Raw genomic sequence first — 20,583 nt, 5'->3', positions numbered from 1 at the left:
TGATCATATGCACGTAAACAACTTCATCCACTCCATAAATGCAAATTAATGTTGACTCGTTTTTTTTCCATGTCTTTTTGCATGTTGTTCCTCATCCATTCCAAGCAGGTTACGTAATTTGGTCAGCTTTTTTGGCCCTCTTTGTTATCATAGAACTGGCTCATCTGACGTCATTAGACGGCTTTAGGAAGATCGGGCTCACCGCTGGTTCTGGATCAGCCAAGGAAAAACTATCCTCAGAACCGGAGCGTCTCCGCGAAGCACCGTAAAGGCGACTCAGGTCAGTTATAGGCACGCGCTTGTGCGCACGTACGAATGTGTGGAGGGAGTCCGCGTGTTGCATTGACAGTCTAGTCTTATGCAAGCCACCTTGCTCAGAGGCACGATGTCCGACTCTGCTACTTCAGCAGAAAGCAACGGAGACTCTGGACTACATGGTAAATATCGCTCAAATGCGTTTAAATACTTTCCTGTCATTCTGTGATTTCTGTAGGGAACTTCACGGGTTCCGTGGAAGCGTATTTAGGATACTTTAAAATATGGTTCAGGTAGTTTTAACTCTGAAATCTATTGTGCTGTAGGGTTTTTTTGTGCAATAGACATGGAGAAGGGTTGGGGGCGGGCAGACGTTGGGAACTGAGTGTACTGTTAGTTATTTGACAGGTCAATGGGCCAATGGGCTTGAACCAGGCGGCCAAATTGTTTGAGTGACGGACAGTAAACCAATCGCAAAACCACGTGGTGGTGAATAGGCGGGACTATAATTATGTCAACACTTAACAAGATGAGGTACAATAAGTTAGAAAGCTAAAATTCAGCACTGATTTGTAAAAATAACGGCTTGCGGTTGATAAATATACGATTTAAACCCAATAAAAAAATCTAATTAAAATCAGTTGACGCTAGTTTGTTTCAAATATCCTGCCGAGAAAGAACCAGGATAAACAAAGACAAGTGAATTGCTACAGTGTTATTATCGTCAGGTTGTATATGTGGATAAAACTGCATGACCTGTTGCTTTAATAGTGGTCCGATATCTTAAATTAGCTCAACTAAGAGACACTCAATACAATAATATAGATAGATGCACTATTTAAGGCTAATGTCAGCAGTGTATTTACTGCATATTTGCATAAATGTATAATGATGCAGATCCGTTAGCTCAACGATACTGGCAACCTGGTTCCATACTAAATATTTACCGCATTGAAAGTCACAAAGATCAATTGTGATTTGTATTTGTTCTTACTCAAAAACTTAGTCAACTCTGTTGTTGAAAGGTGTCCACTCTTTCAGTGACTAGTCATTTCTATGGTTCTGGAAACACTGAGCTGGTACATACTGGTTTGCATATTTTAAGACCTGTGCTTGTATGGGTAACTAGAGAAGCACAACAAAGCCACGTTTATCACAGCAAGCGTCAGGCATGTCACACTTTCACAATGGCCTGTATGGGGGATTCTCAGAAGGGGAGGCTGCAAGAGAAGCCAAGCATTGCCAAGCCATGACCTGGAAGGGGGGGAGGAGGAGGAGGAGGGGGAGAAGGAGGGTAGGGTGGATGACTTGGCATGTTGAGCTATTTATGGTCATAGTGATGAGCTGATATACGTTTCGTACGTGGGCACTGTGGGGAACGTTTTCAGGTGGTGAGCGTGGGTGAGGGGGCTGGGGGGGGGCGTTTATAGCTTTCATTCTGAAGTTTGGGAATGTGTGTGTGTGCAGCGGTTAGGCTCAGGGATTTGGCAAACAAGAATTGCTGTTGTCAGACAGTTTGCTTGCTGTTCCTGTTAATAAGTAGGCAAACTGTCATTGTGGCTCCTCTCAGAAGGAAGTTAAGCACAACGGTAAAAATATATATTTTTAATAAAAGGTTGAGGTTTCCTTTCCTTTTGAAATCTTCTACAAATCAGTTTTTTTTCTCACCAACTGATCCTAAGTTTGAGTACTACCTCGCACTGCTTAAACTAAGACTGGAAGCCCACCCGAGTCTGTTTCTTTTCAGCCTGTGGGTTGTTTGTGACGGTTCTGCCCCCAGGTTGTCATCGGGGCCCAGGGCATAGGCGGGGGAGAGACAGAGGGCTGTGGTGGTCTGGTCAGTTAAGTCCTGAGGTGTGTGTCTGTGTGTGTGTGTGTGTTTGTGAAGGGGTCATATCTTGCCTATCTATCATGCCTTTCCTTTGAAACCCGCCTGTCGGCCGATGACAACCTCTCCACGACAGTAGCCCTTTCCAGAACGTTCGGCCCTGCCGCCGCCATGGCAACCTTGTTTAGACCGTGGAGCGCAGACAATGGGCTGTGGATTGTGGCTTGGCTGGCAGTCCACTGGGTAAACCAAGGGGTGAGAGTGGGTGAGGGGTGGAGGCTGGGAGGAGGGGGTAGGGATGGAGGATGGGTGGGGAAGGGGATTGACCCAGAGGTGGGGGTTGAAAGGGTAGAGGAGGGGAATCTGTCCTGGCCTTCATAATCCTGCTGGCCAGCCTTAACTGGATGGCTGGATGGCCATTGGCTGCTTTATGAGTTACTACTGCTATGCCATCACATGACTTGTGTGTTTACGTTCTCCGACGAGGTCTGGCTTGTGAGCTCTTCCTGGCCTCTGGCTTTTCCGACATGCGGTAGTCCGATATCAAATGTGTCTGGGCGAAGTGTGATGGGCAGGGCAGGCTCTCCCATCGCGGGTTCATGCTGGACCGCATGTAGGTCGGGGGGGGGGGGAGAGGATCCGATAGAGACGTACTAGAAGGATCGTTCCTGACCGCTCCCCAGGCCTACAGGCATTTTATGATCCTCTTAACGTGCAGACAAAGCCAGCTGAGCACACTGGTCTCAGATGAGCTTGTCTGGCCTGCTTTGTGTACGTGTGTGTTGACCCTCTGGGTGTCTCTGCCTGGCTTGGTCTTCGTCCTCCGCTCTCCAGTTTGATCCCAGACATCAGGAGCTCCCTGCGTTCAGGGGTTATTGTGGCGACAGTAGTGTGCTGTCCAGACACAGGGCGTTCTCTCAAGCACAGTGGGGCAAGAGTCCAGACCGGTGTCTCATACGGTATCCATCTGATGTGTGTGTTTATTCCCCTTCGCTTTTGTGCCTGTGTGTGTGGTCTGTGTGGGTGTGTGGGATGTGGTCTTTTGTGGTGTGTGGGATCCGTGTGTGTGGTGTGTATAACTGTGTGTGGGGTATGTGTGTGTGTGGTGTGTATAACTGTGTGTGTGTGGTGTGTGCTCTGTATGACTGTGTGTGTATAACTGTCTCCATCCCTCCCTCAGGGTCCTGGGTGGAGCTGGAGATGAACCGTGCTGCCCAGGCTACACCCTCAGGCACCCCTGCCCCGGGCCTCCCGCCCTCCCTGCCCCTGCTGCCCCCCCTGCCCCAGCCGGAGGAGGACATGGTGGGGGGTCTGGAGCACGTGCCCTCCTCCTCCTCCATCCATAACGGAGACATGGAGAAGATCCTGCTGGACGCTCAGCACGAGTCCAGCCGCAGCAACTCGTCCTGCGACAGGTAGATATGAACACTGGGAGGTGGGGGGTGGAGTGTGGGTGGGTGGGTCTGGGTGGGTCGGTGGTTCTGGGTGGGTGGGGTGTGGGTGGGGTGTGGGTAGATGAGTCGGTGGGTAGATAGGTGGGTGGGTAGGTAGGTGAGAACGTGGGTAAGTGAGTAGGTAGGTAGGTAAGTAGGTAGGCAGGCAGGTTGGCAGGTTGGCAGGCAGGCAGGCAGGCAGGCAGGCAGGCAGGCAGGTTGGCAGGCAGGCAGGCAGGCAGGCAGGCAGGCAGGCAGGCAGGCAGGCAGGCAGGCAGGCAGGTTGGCAGGCAGGCAGGCAGGCAGGCAGGCAGGCAGGCAGGCAGGCAGGCAGGCAGGCAGGTTGGTAGGCAGGCAGGCAGGCAGGCAGGCAGGCAGGCAGGCAGGCTGGCAGGCAGGCAGGCAGGCTGGTAGGCAGGCAGGCAGGCAGGCAGGCAGGCAGGCAGGCAGGCAGGCAGGTTGGCAGGTTGGCAGGTTTGCAGGTACTTTATTCTTGGGGAAGACTTTGCTTTTAGACTTTGCTCTTCGGAAAGAATGAATGTGATGTATAGTCACTGACCTTATCAAGATGGAAGACCTCTGGCCCCAGCCAGTAGAGAAAGAGGAACAGCTCTTCCAGTTCTGTGTGCACAAGCCTGCGATTCTCACAGTAACATCCTGTCAGCCTCTCTCTAAAGCCAGGCTTATCTGATTGCTAAGGGTCAGCTGTCGGCAAGTCTCCTGACCATGTTTACTGGAAGTTGTTTTGACAACAGAACACTACTGTAACAGCACCCAGACATGAAAGATCAGTCTGTCAGGATTTAGGACATTTCGAGGTCGGTCTTCAAGTTTCGTAACTCGTTAATACATCATAAACCGCGAAGAACAGCCTTTGACCGTATTTTTTTTTTTTTTCATGTTGTGTTTTACATTTAGTCATTTTGCAGACCCTCTTATCCAGAGCGACTTACAGTAAGTACAGGGACATTCCCCCGAGGCAATTAGGGTGAAGTACCTTGCCCAAGGACACAACGTCAGTTGGCACGACCGGGAATCGAACTGGCAACCTTCTGATTACTAGCCCGCTTCCCTCACCGCTCAGCCACCTGACTCGTTTTAGTCTGATGGTGTTATGTTCCCACAGCCCTCAGGAGGAAGGACAGATCATCTTCGATGTGGACGTGACGAACAGGACAGACAGCCAGGTGGGACCTGCGTCACACGCCTGTTTCCATGGAGACCGAAACGGTTGCCCGAGTCAACGTGTGCCTGACGACTGTAGTTTCCATGGCGATGGCTTCCCCCCCTCCTCCCCCTCCGCACACACACACACAAACACACTCCTCTCTCTTGTGGGGTTATAGCTTTGAGCATGGTTTTGTCTGCCTCACACACACACACTCTCTGTCTCCACACAACATGGCAGAGTCAGACCCAGGATTTTCTGCTCATTTCTGTCAATGAATAGAGCTTCCTCTGACTGCCTCTGTGTGTTTACCCGTGTTATCCTCTCCCACAGGGCTCTTTCTGTCTGCTATGAAAGCATGGCCAGTCATCGTACCAGTGTGCCTCATGAGACGTTAACCAGGCGTGTGTGTGTTTTCTGGGCCTCCACAGTCAGAAGAGGGGAGTCTGGATAAAGAGCGGGACATGGACATCCTGATGAAGGACTCAGATATCCTGATGAAAGACTCTGACTGGGTAGCAGACTGGTCCAGTCGACCCGAGAACCACCCTCCCAAGTAGGTCTCAGTGTGTTGGGTGTTTGTGTGTGTGTGTGTGTGTGTGTGAGGAGTGTGTGTGTGTGTGTGTGTGTGTGTTAACCCCTCCGTGTCCCCTCCCTCAGGGAGTTCCACTTCCGTCACCCGAGGCGCTCCGACACCCTGAGCATGAGGAAGTCTGGGGCCATGAAGAAGGGAGGGATCTTCTCAGCCGAGTTCCTCAAAGTCTTCATCCCTTCGCTGCTCCTGTCTCACATCCTGGCCCTCGGACTCGGGTAGGACAGCCACACCTCATTGGCCAATCCGAGGGCCAATCCCAGGGCTGGCAGCTGCAAAAAACTCCAACCCCAAACTCCCCATGCTTTTGTTACATTGTAGTATGTTTAATTTAATGATATTTATATTATCGGGACTATTTTAACTGCGATTTTATGATAATTTATAACGGTATCGGGTCATACTGTTCCTACACACCTCCTTGCCGCCCTACAACTACCTTTCAAACGTGCAACAATGTACTGTGGTTGCATCATAATTCATTTTCAGATTTTATTTTTGGTGCAGGCGAATGTTAAAACCTTTGGTGTCACAGACAAAACAGCATCTGCCACACTCCCCCGCAGTTCCACGCTTTCTCCAGCAGAGGGCGATTGGTAGCTGTGAACAGGAGGCAGCTGGAGCATGTTTGTGTCTGTGTCTGGCTGAACAGCTGCAGTGCTGGCCAGTCCTGTCCCAGACAGGGAGACCACCTGCCCAGTGTACCGACACAGCTTCTACCCAACTCCCTCGCATTGAGGGCATGCCACGGACATTCCTGTTGGACGCAGGCCATTCCAAACCCCCGCCCTGACGTTTCCAGGGACAGCGAGGGCCATGACAGGCTACAGTTGCGTCTTCTTGGAAGAGCTTACCGGATGTCTAACTGTTTTTTTTCTCTCTCTTTCTCCTCAGGGTCTATATTGGGAAGAGGTTGATCACGGCTCCGGCAAGGTCTTTCTGAAGCAAACCCCCGCAAGAGAAGCCTAAGCTGTGGCCGCCATTTTGTCGAGGAGAAGAAAAAATATATTTTGCGGTTGTCAGAAGAATGCCTTTTTTCCCCTCCTCCTAATCTCCCCTCTCACTTTTTCTCTCGCTTCTTCTTCTCTTTCTCCGTCTTCTTAGTCGGAGACGGGGTCGTGTTCTCCGAAAGAAACACGTTGCTTTTCTTTTTCTTTGTTTTTTCCCTGACCACCCCCCCCCCTCCCTTACCTCCCAACCCTCCCTAGGTACCAGTCTCTCTCCCTCTCCTATAGAAGGAAAGATTAAAGTCATGACCCCTCTATCCTCCAGAGTTGAGTACACTGGTTCAAAACAGGCAGGCTTTTTGGGGGAGGGACACATCACCAAACCATACTCACCACACCACCCCTGTTATATAAGAGTGGTCTGTCCCACTTGTAGAAGAGACTTTTGACCCAAGATTGTGCTGCCTTCTGTCCAGGTGGTTGAGTGTTTCTCCCTTTAGCTCAAACTCCTGAAAGGGATTGACCAAAAAAGATCTGAGGGTAACTGACCTAAAAATGTGAGCATGCCTTTGAAGGTTTTGTTGTGTACTATGAATAGAATTATTCTGGAAAACGATTATGAGATTATTTTCACCACCGGTTGTTGCTCGGTGGGAAAAATTTAGATTATGGAAAGATTGTGAAGTATGTGAACTCACACCTACCCAACCATGGTGTCAGTCTTGAAGACAGATATGCATGCCAATATGTGTGCCATCATGTATTATAAATGGATCCCTGCCCATTATCCTACCCTGCATTTTATTTATGTAATTTTATTGCCGGTCACAACGGCGTTAGAAAAGGTTTTAATAACAATGATAGGCATGTAAAAACATGCTAATAGTAATATTGCAGAATAGACAGAATATTTTTTTTCATTCAGAGTTAGGTAGCAACACCGAGATGTTGTCAGAGACTGATGTTCCGTTCAGCCACCTGAGGTGTTGGCAACATATCGTAGCAGGTTCGGTCCTGGTTTCACCTGGTTGGTCCTGGTCTTCAAGACGGTTAGCCTTCATTTGACACACGCAGTTTACAGTTCGCGGAAGGGACAAACATACTAGGTGTTCAGTTCTGTTCCCTTGGCTGTCAAGACGCTTGTGAACAAGCGGGTGGTTTGTAGGCACAGAGTAGGTTTACGGGCGGTTAGCAGGGGACTTGGTCCCCCACCAATCGTGGCAGAGCTTTGGGAGGTGTGTTAGCACATTGGCTATTCCCTGCTCCAACACAACTGATTCAAATGAACGGGTCGTTATCAAGCTGGTGACGATCGTTCATTTGAATCAGGTGTGTTGGAGCAGGGAAACATCTCAAACATGCAGGACAGGGGGTCCCTGAGGAAGAGGGTTCAGAAAGGCTGCTGTTGGGAGTCTACGGCTGACATCCCATAATACACACGAACTGCCAACAGGGAATGGGGACCGTACGGGACCTCAACTCTTCTCAGTAACCATGTGCCTCAGCGCGCTCTCTCCGACGTCGCCGGAGGCCTGCATTCTCTAGAGCAAAATTGGTCGGGTCACAGCAAGCGCTGTCCTCCTCTTCCTCACGGAGGAAGGCGTCAAGAGATCAAGGTTAAAACGTCAGCGATGCAAAGACACGATCTGTGATCACACTATAGGCCAAGCAGAGAAGCAGATCTCCCAAGGGAATTCATCCCAATAGGTTCTAAAGATACATAGCAATAGTTCTACTTCTGAAGTACAGTGTTATAGGCGTTTTTTCCCTGGAGGGCCAATTTTGCTGCAGTCAATCCTGGCTCACGGTGTCTTTCTCTCTTTCATCGGTAATACGGAGATACGTTTGTGTTTTAGTGCCACAGAGTGGAACAATGCTCCCATTTGTATTTGCAACCTTCGAGTGCTATGTTTTGATTGTTTGTGTCTGTTTGTTTTGCCTGTGTTTTTGTGACGTTAGAGACAGATCTGAACGCACCGCAGGTACGCGCTGCATCGATACTAAGATAGGCCTACTTAAGGAACTCGATGCAGATCACGATTTAAAACCGGCTGAAATGAAAGTATAGGAATAACACTGCCTGCATGGGCATGTCCCGACACGAAGAGACAAAGAAAGTGTTCTGAACATAATTTATCTAATTGCTATGATTGTTGTAACGATGCACATATGTATTTGCTTTGATTCCTCCCACCCCCTCCTCCCTCTCTCATAAAAAAAAAAAAAACTAAAATAAATATTTGTCATATTAAAATTTCCTGATCCAAGCTGAACCGTTGTGAAAGCACTTTTATTGGTTTCTGCTGACTGCGTTCCCTACTCTCATACATCATGAGGCTCCGACACCAGCTGAGGAGAACATACGTGGCCACAAAGGACTTCAAGTCCCAGAAGTCTCGGCATTCCAAGCCCCTGACAGGACCACTCCCTGTAACAACATCTTTCAGCCGTCAGAAAGTCGTACGTGCGAGGAACGTTCTTCCAGCACGTCCTCATTCCCCAACTCTCCCTGATCAGCAGTGGCTGCCACATTCCAGAGTGTTTGGGAAACACACACACACACACACACACACACACACAGCCTTTGTCACACACTGCAGTGTGTCACATTTCTAGTCCCCTGAGAGGCCAGGACCAAGCCCTGATTTGTTGATTGTGATTTCCAGCTTCTCTCTGAGCATGCCCCCTATCCTCGACATCATAGCCAGTTTAACAATCTCTCTGTGTTTCTCAGATGGGGAGAGTTATTTTGTCCACACGCTTCTGTTACGCTTTTTAAAAACACAGGAACTGTTTTCGTACTTGTGTCCTCGAGTGACTCTTGCGAAGCCTAAAAGAGTCTGCAGCTCCAGGAACTGCTGTCGGTCCCCTCAACATCATTCCAACCTTTGACCCCCCCCCCACACACACACACACACACCACAGTCAGGACTAACTGACTGTGGGGTAACTAGAGGACAGTAGAACAGTTTGTGACCAGAACTGAAATTTGAAACGGCTCACAGGAAAATGTTTATCGGACTGACCTCTGACACGCACACACATATCCGTGAAGAGAGAGGAGAGGTGGATAGGAGTAGAGGGGAGAGGAGAATGTTTTTCAAAACTTTTTGTTCAAAACTTTTTTTCGAAAATATTCTTTCAACCTTTCGAAACCTTTTTTTCGAAACCTTTATTCGAAAATACTTATTCAACCTTTCGAAACTCTTTTTTTTCACACTTGAAGTGAAAGGAGAGGATAGGAGGAAGAGAGGGGAGAGGAGAACTATAATTATTTCCTAAACGGCCCCTAATACACACACACATACACGCAAATGCAAACACTTACACACCCGCATGCAGACACACACACACTTTCTGTCTCTCAATGCAGTTTCTCTGTGGTGACAGAAGTCTGATTTATAGTGCTGACCACTGTTAGATGGTTGAAATCTCCTTCTGAGGCCCTGAATTATACCCCCCCCTAGTGGCAGCAACAATGATGTGTGCATTGTATAGGGTGTGGCTGTATGTATGTTTGTGTGTGCATGTGTTTCTGTTTGTATGTGCATGACAGTGAAATGATGCAGGCCACTGAAAGTGCAACCTCGCTTTTGGTTATAGAAAATGTTAATGTAGAAGTGAAGCATGAAGGTGTTGCATGAAGCAACTTGTGGAGTTTCGAAGATCTGTCTTTTCTTTAGGATGATGCAGACAATACTGGCCAACACCCTGTAACCCATGGTAACGCCACAGGCTGCAGTGGGAGGAGCCAGGGGAATTGTCTGCTGCGGGATTGGCTGAAAGCTGCTGTTCTGAGATTCCACATGCGTTAGGATGTGGACAAGCTGGGTTGGGAAGCTGTGAATGCGTTGCTCGTGATGCCCTGTTACTCCTTAAGCTCTTACTTGCTTTTTCTCTTTGTTTATAACTCACTCTCTCTTACTCTCTTTTACACACAGTATCTATGATGCACACTATCTATAATGGGGTGCTTAGGAATGATATGTTGATGGCAAACACATTAACTTCAGTTTTGGACTTAAATTATTGATAGCATTATTGATAGTGCAATAAAAATGCACTAAATGTCTATTTAGTTATCTACCATCTGTTTCTATAGCAACCAGCACCTTGGCCTCTATGACAGGCAGTATAATCCTGTACAGTAGAAAGGGGACATGCTTTTGGGCATAATGCCCATGTCTAGATATGATCTATTATCTAACTACTCTGGCTGAGCAACGCAATCATTTCTTTTAACGTGTAAGCCTATAACGGAGTTCTGTAAGTAGGTCTAAAAGTGTATTGGGATTGGCGGGGATGGTAATTTGCATCTGGGTTTGTTTGTATAAGAGCTTTTTACGATTGTCGGGTCAACCAGTTGTCTCCCGTCAGCCCGTCCTCCTGCCAGACCACCCTGACACCCTCCCCGGCACTGGCCCTGACTGAACCCCGGGTGGGCTACGGATTCACGACCAGGCGATTTGCTGCCATGTTGTTATGGAAACTGGCTTGGTTTGAATCGTGAATCCAATGGCTTTGTGTCCAAGAGTAAACCTCTATCTGGCAAAGCATTACGTTTGGAACATTTTGAATGACAGCGTCCTTGTTTGATAAAAACATTCTTGAAGATGAAGTAAAGGAATAATATTAGTTGAATGTAAGCTATACAAGAATGAAACACTTAAATTATAAGTATTAAACATGAAATGTAAATTCAGTTCGAACGTAATGCGTTTGATTGAAGTGGAATTCTTTAAAATGTGATTCCATTATCCCATTAGTATCTAGAGAGTACACGGATTTTAATGTGTAAGCGATCACCGGAGTATCATTACTAGTCACCTATCCAGTCGGTAGAGTTTGTCAATCCAGACGGTCACCACAGGCTGGTTGGTGGTGCTGAAAAGACAGCGCCCTTCATTGCACAGCAGGGCGTGACTTGGAGAACTCTCAAAGGTGCTCGAATGCCTTTTTGACCCCATACACAGAATATGGAATTTTGAGTATAGCTGTCACACTGACATATGGCGATATGACAAATAGTTGACCAACTGTGTTTTTTGCAAGATGCTTTTTCGCTCCTCTGTCAGTATCATATGCCCAATGTGTCTATTACGCTATCGATTCGAGTAAGATTAATTTTGACATTCATTTTGGTCCAAGGCAACGCATCATTTCCGGATAAAGCTTGTGTCTCCCGCAGTCTCTAGTACCTCTAAACAGGTCTTCCGATTTCTCCTCAGTTTAGTTGACAGTATAAGGAAGGCTTCACGGTGGTGTTGAATGTGTCATGTACGACTGGACCAGACCTGAAACCTGCAAGGCATTGTCGTATTTAAAGTAAACCTACCCAGCATCCAGCATCAATGAGTAAGCGATTTTAAGCAGCAACCGCAACAGATCTGGTTAGATCTCCACTTTAATATCTGAAGCCTGGTGTACAGTTCGTTTCCTAGTAGATAATTCGTTTTTTTGTTTTTCTTTAAACAGGCAAACAGGAAATCTAGAGTTTTTTCTTTTCTTCCTGTTGTTGTGTTTCCTTACCTTGATTTGTGGTGCCTCAAACTCGAGCTCAACACCGAACAGAGATTTTCATGCAGCGCGAGCACGGTAGATAGTGCGACCACCTGTGCTTGAAACCGGCAAGGCGGTGTCTGTCCAAGAGCGCGTGGGTGCCTAATCAAAGGAGCAGCTGCGCTTCAAAGGATCTCCCGACAGAAACCCCCCGATTGGAACCATGTCGACAACCGGGGACGTACCGGCGTTCTTCAAGTCCATGGGCTCGGGAAGCCCCAAGCCACGCCAGAAATTCTGTGGCATGTTCTGTCCGGTGGAAGGCTCCGCTGATAACAAGACGCTGAATTTCGAGTCACTGCCTGCGGGTAAGGGGAAAATCGAGGGTTGGGTCATTGACAAGCAGACTGACATTTCCCAGCCGAGGAGGGTCGAAATAAGGCAGAGCACAGGGAAGGAAGCCCTGCAAAACCTGGATGACAAGGTAAGTTTTTATGCTTTGTCACTCGGAAAAAAAACATCACTGTTCTCTTACTCTGTCTCTTTATCCATCACATATATTTCTAACTCAGGCGTCAAGTACGCAGCATTGGAAAAATATAGCAATAGTTTAATGTGAATCTTCTGACAGTGTCTCAATTCATGTCGAAACATTGCTGTTTCCCTTTTTGACAAGACGTTAATTTGGCTTTATTGAGTTTTGCTCATTACGTCCTGCAGGACGGAGCCCCCTGCTCCATTACAGGGTCTAGTTCCTGTTTTGAGGTTGCCTTCACATGCTGTCATGTCTGCGAGACCCCATCGTTGTTCAGGGTTAGTGTGTGAGGGGGCGGTTCAACACACACACACACACACACACATGCTGGGCCAGTTCTACGTGCTCCATCAAGTCCCGGTCCCCTCCCTGTGCCGCCCTAACAAGGAGTGGTGGGCAGTTGATCGATCCAAGATTGCTGCAGTGTAACTAAAGCACAACCTGTCATAAACCTCTACTCTATTGATATTACTCTATTGATTACTTTTATATAGGCCTACGGACCCCGTCATATAAAACTCTAATCAGATGTTCTACTTTACCACTGAGCTGCACCAATCGCTTTGATGGTCTGTCCCATCAAGTTTTTTCTTATCCACCCCGCTGACGTACTGCTGCAACTATCAATCACAATCTCCTATGTCCACAGACATGTCGGCCTCGTGTTGACTGGCTCACACCTTTGTTATCACACCTTCTCAAGAGAAGTTTTTTTTAGGTCACGTTGGGGTCTTTTTTTTTTGGGGGGGGGGGGGGGGCAGGAAAGGACACTCACAGTTGAGCTATTGTGTTATTGTAACATACTATTATGGTAACTGACAGTTTCACCCTGTACACTTCTAAACGGCCAGGACTTGCTTGGGATGTCCTGTACTCTTCTGTAACCTAGTACCCAACCAGGGGCAAAGCAACGGACAGCACACAACGACTTCTCAATGGATCGGAGCAGGGCGGGGCATTGCGCATGCACCCTAGGCCTCGTGGAGAGCCGGCCCCTCCCTTCCTCCTTGTCTGAATCCGTCTGGCTCGGTTTGGTGCATCGGCGCAGATCAGGAGGAGAGGACACGGCTTGGAGTTCAGATTCTTTACCCCGATTCTGCGAGCTTTGCCCGCCCCCTCCACCACTCACGGACGCTACCGGAATCGAACCCTCTCATCGCTGCTATTTATCTTCTGCTTTTTTCTAAGTATTGTTTCTCAACCGGCCTAATCTACCGGGCATATACCGCAAATACCGTGAACATCCCATTCTGTTGATACCCGGCAGTGCAGAGCAGCGAAAACTGAACGGCGAAGATGTCTGGCTATCAGGGCAAGAAAAACATCCCTCGCATCACAGTGAGTCGGGAACACGTTATTCCTTTGAGTGAAATGATGTGTGCTAAGTCTCAGCAGTAACACTCAGTCAGACTGGGTCGCTGGTCTTGAGATGTGGTCCAGATTGGGGCGTTATAAAATAGTTACCATCAGAGATGGGCGACCTGTTTGCATCAGCTGTGATAGGTTATGCATCCTGCTCACATCTCTGAAGGGCCAAATAGGCTGCTGCCATAATGCATATTTGTAAGAGCATTTTGCAGTCTGAACGGTCAGAAGATGCATAGCTGTGCATTCAGATTACATAGCTACAGGGAAGACATGGAGGATTTTCAAAGCATGTATTTTGAGACAAGTGCAGATTTTCGTCGTTAAGATGAATAACTCAGCTGTTATTCGTCTTTGACCATGTACCGTAAAGGGCCCGGCTGACGTAAGATTTGCCATAGGACATAAATCATGCATTCATCGTTTGTGGTTTTGCATAAAAGTCATTGCCACTGTATGACATTTTGCGTTGCCAACGGCTTCATCCTTTTTCACGCCGATGTTCTTTGTTTAGGCAGTGTGTCTGGCCGGCTACCGTTACCGCTCGCCCACGGGTGGCGGAGAAAATGCAATAGATTCTCCTGCATCCGCCCATCCGCTATACCCATGTCGGGTTAGTTTTTTTTTCCGGGACCGAATGCCACTTTGGAAAACCAGGTTGTATTAATATGGCACAAAGAGTTCCGTTGGTGTGTTTTGCGCTTCGTTGGACTGTGGGAGAAGCCCTGTCTCTCCCCTGGATAATTGCCCAGACCCGGCAGAAATCACTGAAAAGTAGGCTAGGCTAGGAGAGAATAGCGTTAGCAATGGAAACAGGAGAATGGAGAGGAGAAGGGGGGCGGTGGGTCCTATTTCCTTCCTCCTCAGCCTAATGAAGGGAGCACGGCCGAAACGAGACAACCACGGACCTTCGTTGTCTGTCCGTATGGCAATATTGTTGAGAACCGAAACGTTCATAGTTTTTTAGCTCCGTTTTGTTTGTTTTTTTGTAACCCTTAGAGACGGCTAATGACTGTGTTTTAGGAGAACGTCCCCATTCATTTTACCTAGCCTACTCGTTCTATTGCATGTCTTGGAAAAAAAAGGGAATTGAACTGAATTGAGCCTTTGGCTGGGTTACCCCTGCCGGTTGTCTTGACTGCCCGCCACAACTGGCACTGGTCTGAGTGGTCTGGCCTAAGCCGCTAACTCATTCAGTGCCGTGTAGACTCTGAAACCGAGGAGAAACTGAAGACTTATGGAGTGAGGAGGACTGATTTTGTCACACACACACACACGCACACACGCACATTCAATCCAACATGCAAACAGTCTGTCATGTTGCGGTTCTTAAGATCCAGCTGTTATTCATCCGTCTCTGGTCTGGTGTTGCTACTGTGTTGTGTCACATCCCGTGAGGTAGATAAACTACGAGGAGAATTATAATGGATAGAGAAAAGAGAGAGCAAAATAGAAGACAGTCCAACTGTTTGATGCGGGAAATACAGTAGTGTGTGTGTGTGTGTGTGCCACGGGTGGGTCTGTGTGTGTGTGTGTGTGTGTGCCACACCCCTGTGGCGGCAAGCATCGATTTTTGCCATCTCTCCCACATCAACAGAATCCATGCAGTGTGTGTGTGTGTGTGTGTGTGTGATTGTACTCAGGGGGCTTGTAACACAGGATGTGCTGCAGTGCAGCCTGTGTACACTGTGTGTTACACAGGTTTGATCACAAACACACTGAATCCTTAGTGATTTGTTCGTTCGTTTAAATTTTTTCGCACTTAGGTTCCTGCCAGGTACAGGAGGAAACTGGAGTCGCTTGAACTATGGTTCAAATCTGAACCGTACGGTTCAGGTCAAGCAGTGATTACTCAATCACTAAATTAGCTGCGATTCCTATTTTATTTAAAGTGTCCAATTACAGTACAGAATGATCTACGGTGAATAGACGAGATAATTTATTGTATGACTGCGCGCACGTCCACTATGAGCTAGAAACTCAAAGCAGTGTTCTGCAAGTTAATCCAATTTCTGTCATCCTTTTTGGATGACGACATAATTAGATCCGAATGTTCCGTTTCCTAGACGTTGCTCGGCAAGCCCAGCACAGTCACACACACACGCATACCCATGCACACACACGCACATCTACACACACATACACCCTGGAGGCTGGGGCTGGAGGCTGGGACTGGAGGCTGGGGGCTGGAGGCTGGAAGGGTCAGCTGCACAGACAGGCAGGGGAGCGTGACACCTCAGGAAGTTCTCATCAAATATGAATGTCACCCCAAATCTCACCACCTGTGGCTTGGGTCAGAACATGCAGATGTTCCAGATTCCTCATGAATAAGATCTGACACCACATATTAACTCGGAGTTCAAATGGAGGGTGTTTAAAGAGCCCCCCCAACCCCCCCCCCCCCCCCGCCCGCCCCCCCCGCCCGCCCCCTAGCACTTTCACCTATCCCACAATGCACTGGGGCCTCGCACATTACATTCCACCTTCACTCACAACACAAAGCACCTCTCTCAGATCCTCCGTCCAAACGCAAGGCCTGCCAAGAACGTTTTTTCTTTTTTTCTGTTTTCTCTTTCCTCAGAAATGATCTAGGATTTCCCCCGGTTCAGGAAGCCCGCCATGTGAGCAGGTGTGTGTGAACACACTCTCAGTTCCCGCCCACAGGACGACACTATAGTTAGAAAGCAGTTGGTATTCTCAGCACTATCTCGGCTCCAGGCTCTCGGACCAACAAGCGAATCTTTAAGAGGATCAGGAACCATCTAAGCCAGCTTGTTGTCTCAACAAAATCCATGCGTCTAAATCTGCACGCCTGCCCGGTTAGATTAAGTGAGGTAGTGGATGGGTCTTCAATCACACATCCACTTCCAGTGTCTGACCCAGGGGTGAGAGGAGGGTCATCCCAGGAAAGGAGACCATGATGGGGGTTGGGGAGGACAGTTGAACCCCTCTCCTGGAAGTCACTGTCATAATTTTCTGGGAGTTTTTCCTTGTCTTCCTTGAGGGTTTAGGTTGGTTTAGGTGCAGTTCTATGGGCGTATGTGAAGCCCTCTTTGGCATTCCTCGTAAAAAGGGCCCTACTTCAAATTTGATTTCGATTTGATTTGACTCTGGGCTGGGTGGATAGGCTTTCCTACCTGAACTTCACGTCCCAGGTAGTTTGCCTCTACGGTTTTTGGTATGTTCCCATACTCACTGAAAGCTTTAATATGCGTATGCAAGTCTGTTTTGAACACAAGTATACTTTGAGTATAAAATATGTTTTCGCATCTACCTGGTCATCCTCCCTGGTAACCTCATGTGGAGGTTCAAGTCCGCTCTCCCACACTCCCCACCCCCAGCGAGCGTACGGCCCCTGCCTTCTGAATGGACATCGTCCCCTGCCTTCTGATTGGACATCGTCCCCTGCTTTCTGAATGGACATCGTCCCCTGCCTTCTGATTGGACATCGTCCCCTGCCTTCCGATTGGACATCGGCCCCTGCCTTCTGAATGGACATTGTCCCCTTGCCTTCTGAATGGACATCGTCCCTGCCTTCTGAATGGACATCGTCCCTGCCTTCTGAATGGACATCGTCCCCTGCCTTCTGATTGGACATCGGCAACATGCTGGGTCATCATCGGTACCTTTTGTCCCCATTCACTAATGGTTTCGATTTCTCCCTGTGCGACCTAAGCTCCGACAGAACACCGAGTATGCTGTCACATGATCCTCTGGATCAATCTGTGAGAGAGAGAGAGATAGAGAGAGGGGGGAGACAGAGGGAGAGGGGAGAGAGAGGGGGGGAGACAGAGGGAGAGAGAGGGGGGAGACAGAGGGAGAGAGAGGGGGGAGACAGAGGGAGAGAGAGGGGGGAGACAGAGGGAGAGAGAGGGGGGAGACAGAGGGAGAGAGAGGGGGAGACAGAGGGAGAGAGAGGGGGGGAGACAGAGGGAGAGAGTGGGGGGGAGGGAGAGGGAATGAGAGAGGGAGGGAGAGAGAGGGAGGGAGACAGAGAGGGAATGAGAGAGGGAGGGAGAGAGAGAGGGGGGAGACAGAGGGAGAGAGTGGGAGGGAGGGAGAGGGAGAGCTGAGAATGCCTTCCTCACTCTCTCAGTCTATCATTTTCATATCAATAGTCGTCGGCCTATGGAGAGGCACCTGATAATGGATTTTATCTTGCTCAAATCGATGACTAGTTGAACAGCTAGTTGTATGGAGCATAAGCCGTGTAAGGCCAGTGTACATCCTGGTTGTGTGAGGTTGTCATGGTTCCCGTGCAGTGGAAGGTCACTGTCATGCCTGGAGGCCAGGCCAGGCCACTGACCAGTTCATACCTCCTAAATCCAGTAGCCTGCATGTTTGGAGTTAGAGACGCAGTTTCATCTTCAAAGACTGCTGCTATTATTGGCAGCAGTGGATAAGATGCATGTGACCAGCGCTTTCATCAAAAAGAAACAATTTCTGAGGCGTTGTGTTTGAACGTTTGACTGTGCGTACATCTGAGCGTACGCTACCTAGCTACGTAGCTAGGCTACGGCCATACCATGAGGTCATAGCTTCTGCAGATGACGTGGTTGCTAGGGGATGAACCCAAGCCAGGCTCTTGATGTGTGAAGGCCAAGTCCCCATAGATGTGCGATGACATCATGTTCCATTTGTAGCGGTTTCATCGCCGCTGTTAAAATCAGGCCTGGAACAGGACAGCTGCATGGACAGACTCTGTGTGTGCGTACGATGCCATCACGGCGCCGACTGAGAATCCAGGCCAGCCGGGCGTTTGGGGAAAAAGAAACATATGGATGTATGACAGGGACGGCAGGGAGACAGGGTTTCTCTAGTGCGTGCTGGGTGGGGTGCTGGGTGGGGTGCTGGGTGGGGTGCTGGGTGGGGTGCTGGGTGGGGTGCTGGGTGGAGTGCTGGGTGGAGTGCTGGGTGGGGTGCTGGGTGGAGTGCTGGGTGGGGTGCTGGGTGGGGTGCTGGGTGGGGTGTTGGGTGGAGTGCTGGGTGGGGTGCTGGGTGGAGTGCTGGGTGGGGTGCTGGGTGGGGTGTTGGGTGGAGTGCTGGGTGGAGTGCTGGGTGGGGTGCTGGGTGGAGTGCTGGGTGGGAGTGCTGGGTGGGGGTGCTGGGTGGGGTGCTGGGTGGGGTGTTGGGTGAGAGTGCTGGGTGGAGTGCTGGGTGGGGTGCTGGGTGGGGTGCTGGGTGGGGTGTCGAGCCCCTTTGGGAGCGTTGCCTGGGGCCAGGGCTGGCTGGCTGGGCTGCTGGCTGGCTAGGAGGCACGCTAAAGGCAGGGCCTTGAACAGAGAGCTCTTTGTTAGTGGAGGATGCCCGGTGCCTCCGTGACCAGGATCGTGTCCGTCCCCTTTCAGAGGGCCGACCAGGGCCACGGTGGGGTGGGAGGGGTGGAGGGGTGGGGAGGTGGGTAGTCAGGAGAACAAGGACCCGCCACCCCCCCCCCCCACACACCCCACCATCCTCGTCCCACACGGAGACAGCATCCAGGGGGGTGTGGATGATTGATTGCTCTGTCTGCATGCTGATTGCTTCTTTATTATGACCTGTATCCCGTCAGCCAGTCAGGATCAAGGGATACGGTAGGGGGGCGTGTCCGTGGCGAGCTCTCCCGCGAGTCATTGTCTCTCCAGTGCTCTCTCTCTCCCCCTCCTCATCATTTGTGCAAGGCTAGAATTAGCTAGCGAGTTGATTAGCCTTTTGTAAAATGCCCTTCATTCTGCTGCTGAGATATAATCCTGTTCTGTTCACCAGTCTGAAACGAGGCATGGTGCTTAGCAGCAAAGCATTCTTTTGTGTGTTACTGTTAAGGAAAGGCCAAACTCCCTCCTGCTTCATCTGTCTCCTTTGTTCTTGTTTACCTCTTCTCCTCCCCCTTCTCCTCTCCTCCCTCCTCCTCTCCTCTCCTCCTCCTCTCCTCCCTCCTCTCCTCCTCCTATCCTCTCCTCCTCCTCTCCTCCATCCTCCTCTTCTCCCTCCTCCTCTACTCCTCCCTCCTCCTCTCCTCTCCTCCTCTCCTCCCTCCTCCTCTCCTCCTCTCCTCCCTCCTCTCCTCCTCCTCTCCTCTCTCCTCCTCTCCTCCATCCTCCTCTTCTCCCTCCTCCTCTACCCCTCCCCTCCTCCTCTCCTCCTCTCCTCCTCCTCTTCTCCTGTCTCTCTGCTGCTCCTCCTCTCCACTCCTCCACACATGCATTCCTCCCTGTTGATCCTGCCTCAGAAACCTGGTGTCGGGCCTGCAGCTCTGTTCTTTGTCTGTGTTGTGTGTGTGTGTGTGTGTCTGTGTTTGTGAATGTGTGTGTGTTTGTGAGCGTGTGTTTGTGAGCGTGTGTGTATCTGTGTGTGTCTCTGCGTGTGTGAAAGAGAGAAGGAGAATGGCAAATGAAATGCACACAAATCATGCCCACCCCCCAACCCCCCTCCCCACACTCCACCCCCCCCCTCCTCCCCATTCATCACCAGCCAGCAGAACAGAGTCCAGTTTGGTGCAGCCATAAAACACAGAGGGAGGACTTGCTGTTCAGTGTGCGGCTCACTGTAGGCCAGGGAGCTAGGCTGCGTGACACAGCAGATCTCAGACCAGCCAGAGGAGTGTGGGGCTCTACTGACGAGTCTGTGTGGGAGGGAGGTATGGAGGTGGGGGGGGGGGGGGGGGGGGGTGGGAGGGATTCGAAGTCCGAGGATATTCACAGGACTTGACTATTTCAGGTTTTATAATATGAGCAGCGACTGGCAAATCTGCTGACGTTTCCGCTCCACACAGAAACACCACACTCTCCTCCCTGGGCTCACTCTAACAAGGGTCCATAAAGAGACGTCCTGAGCGGGTGTCATCTCTCCGTGTCCGGGTCCGATTCCCCCTGGGGTTCATCTGGGGGAGCTGGTTCGTGTTGTTGACAAAGTCGACTTTATTGCGAGAGGATGTGTGTGTGTGTGTGTTCGGAGCCTGATCCTGGCTTTTCTTTTCCTTCAG

General features: G+C 49.7%; 2 protein-coding genes across 4 annotated transcripts in view; both read left to right on the top strand.

Moving 5' to 3' along the window:
* The first annotated feature begins 197 nt into the window (after positions 1 to 197).
* On the top strand, positions 198 to 8,490 carry bnip3lb (BCL2 interacting protein 3 like b). Of its 3 annotated transcripts, none has more exons than XM_067258420.1 (6): positions 198 to 280; positions 3,264 to 3,498; positions 4,643 to 4,703; positions 5,116 to 5,240; positions 5,345 to 5,494; positions 6,171 to 8,490. In XM_067258420.1, exons 2-6 carry the CDS (start codon positions 3,284 to 3,286, stop codon positions 6,217 to 6,219), a joined length of 600 nt encoding a protein of 199 aa, XP_067114521.1. In that variant the 5' UTR covers positions 198 to 280; positions 3,264 to 3,283; the 3' UTR covers positions 6,220 to 8,490. The 3 variants fall into 3 exon arrangements, with proteins under 3 accessions (XP_067114521.1, XP_067114519.1, XP_067114520.1); XM_067258418.1 differs by lacking the exon at positions 198 to 280 and adding an exon at positions 310 to 437; XM_067258419.1 differs by lacking the exons at positions 198 to 280; positions 6,171 to 8,490 and adding an exon at positions 310 to 437 and having other exon boundaries at positions 5,345 to 5,498.
* Positions 8,491 to 11,362: 2,872 nt separating this feature from the next.
* dpysl2b (dihydropyrimidinase like 2b) overlaps positions 11,363 to 20,583 on the top strand; it is a 19,480-nt gene continuing 10,259 nt past the window's right edge. The window contains 1 exon segment of the mRNA XM_067258001.1: positions 11,363 to 12,301. Coding sequence (XP_067114102.1) covers positions 11,946 to 12,301 — 356 coding nt within the window. The 5' untranslated portion in view covers positions 11,363 to 11,945.

The sequence above is a fragment of the Osmerus mordax genome, chromosome 20 (genome assembly GCF_038355195.1).
Source record: "Osmerus mordax isolate fOsmMor3 chromosome 20, fOsmMor3.pri, whole genome shotgun sequence".
NCBI lineage: Eukaryota > Metazoa > Chordata > Actinopteri > Osmeriformes > Osmeridae > Osmerus > Osmerus mordax.
The sequence above is the reverse complement of the archived record's forward strand: the minus strand, read 5'-3'. Positions and strand labels throughout refer to the sequence as shown.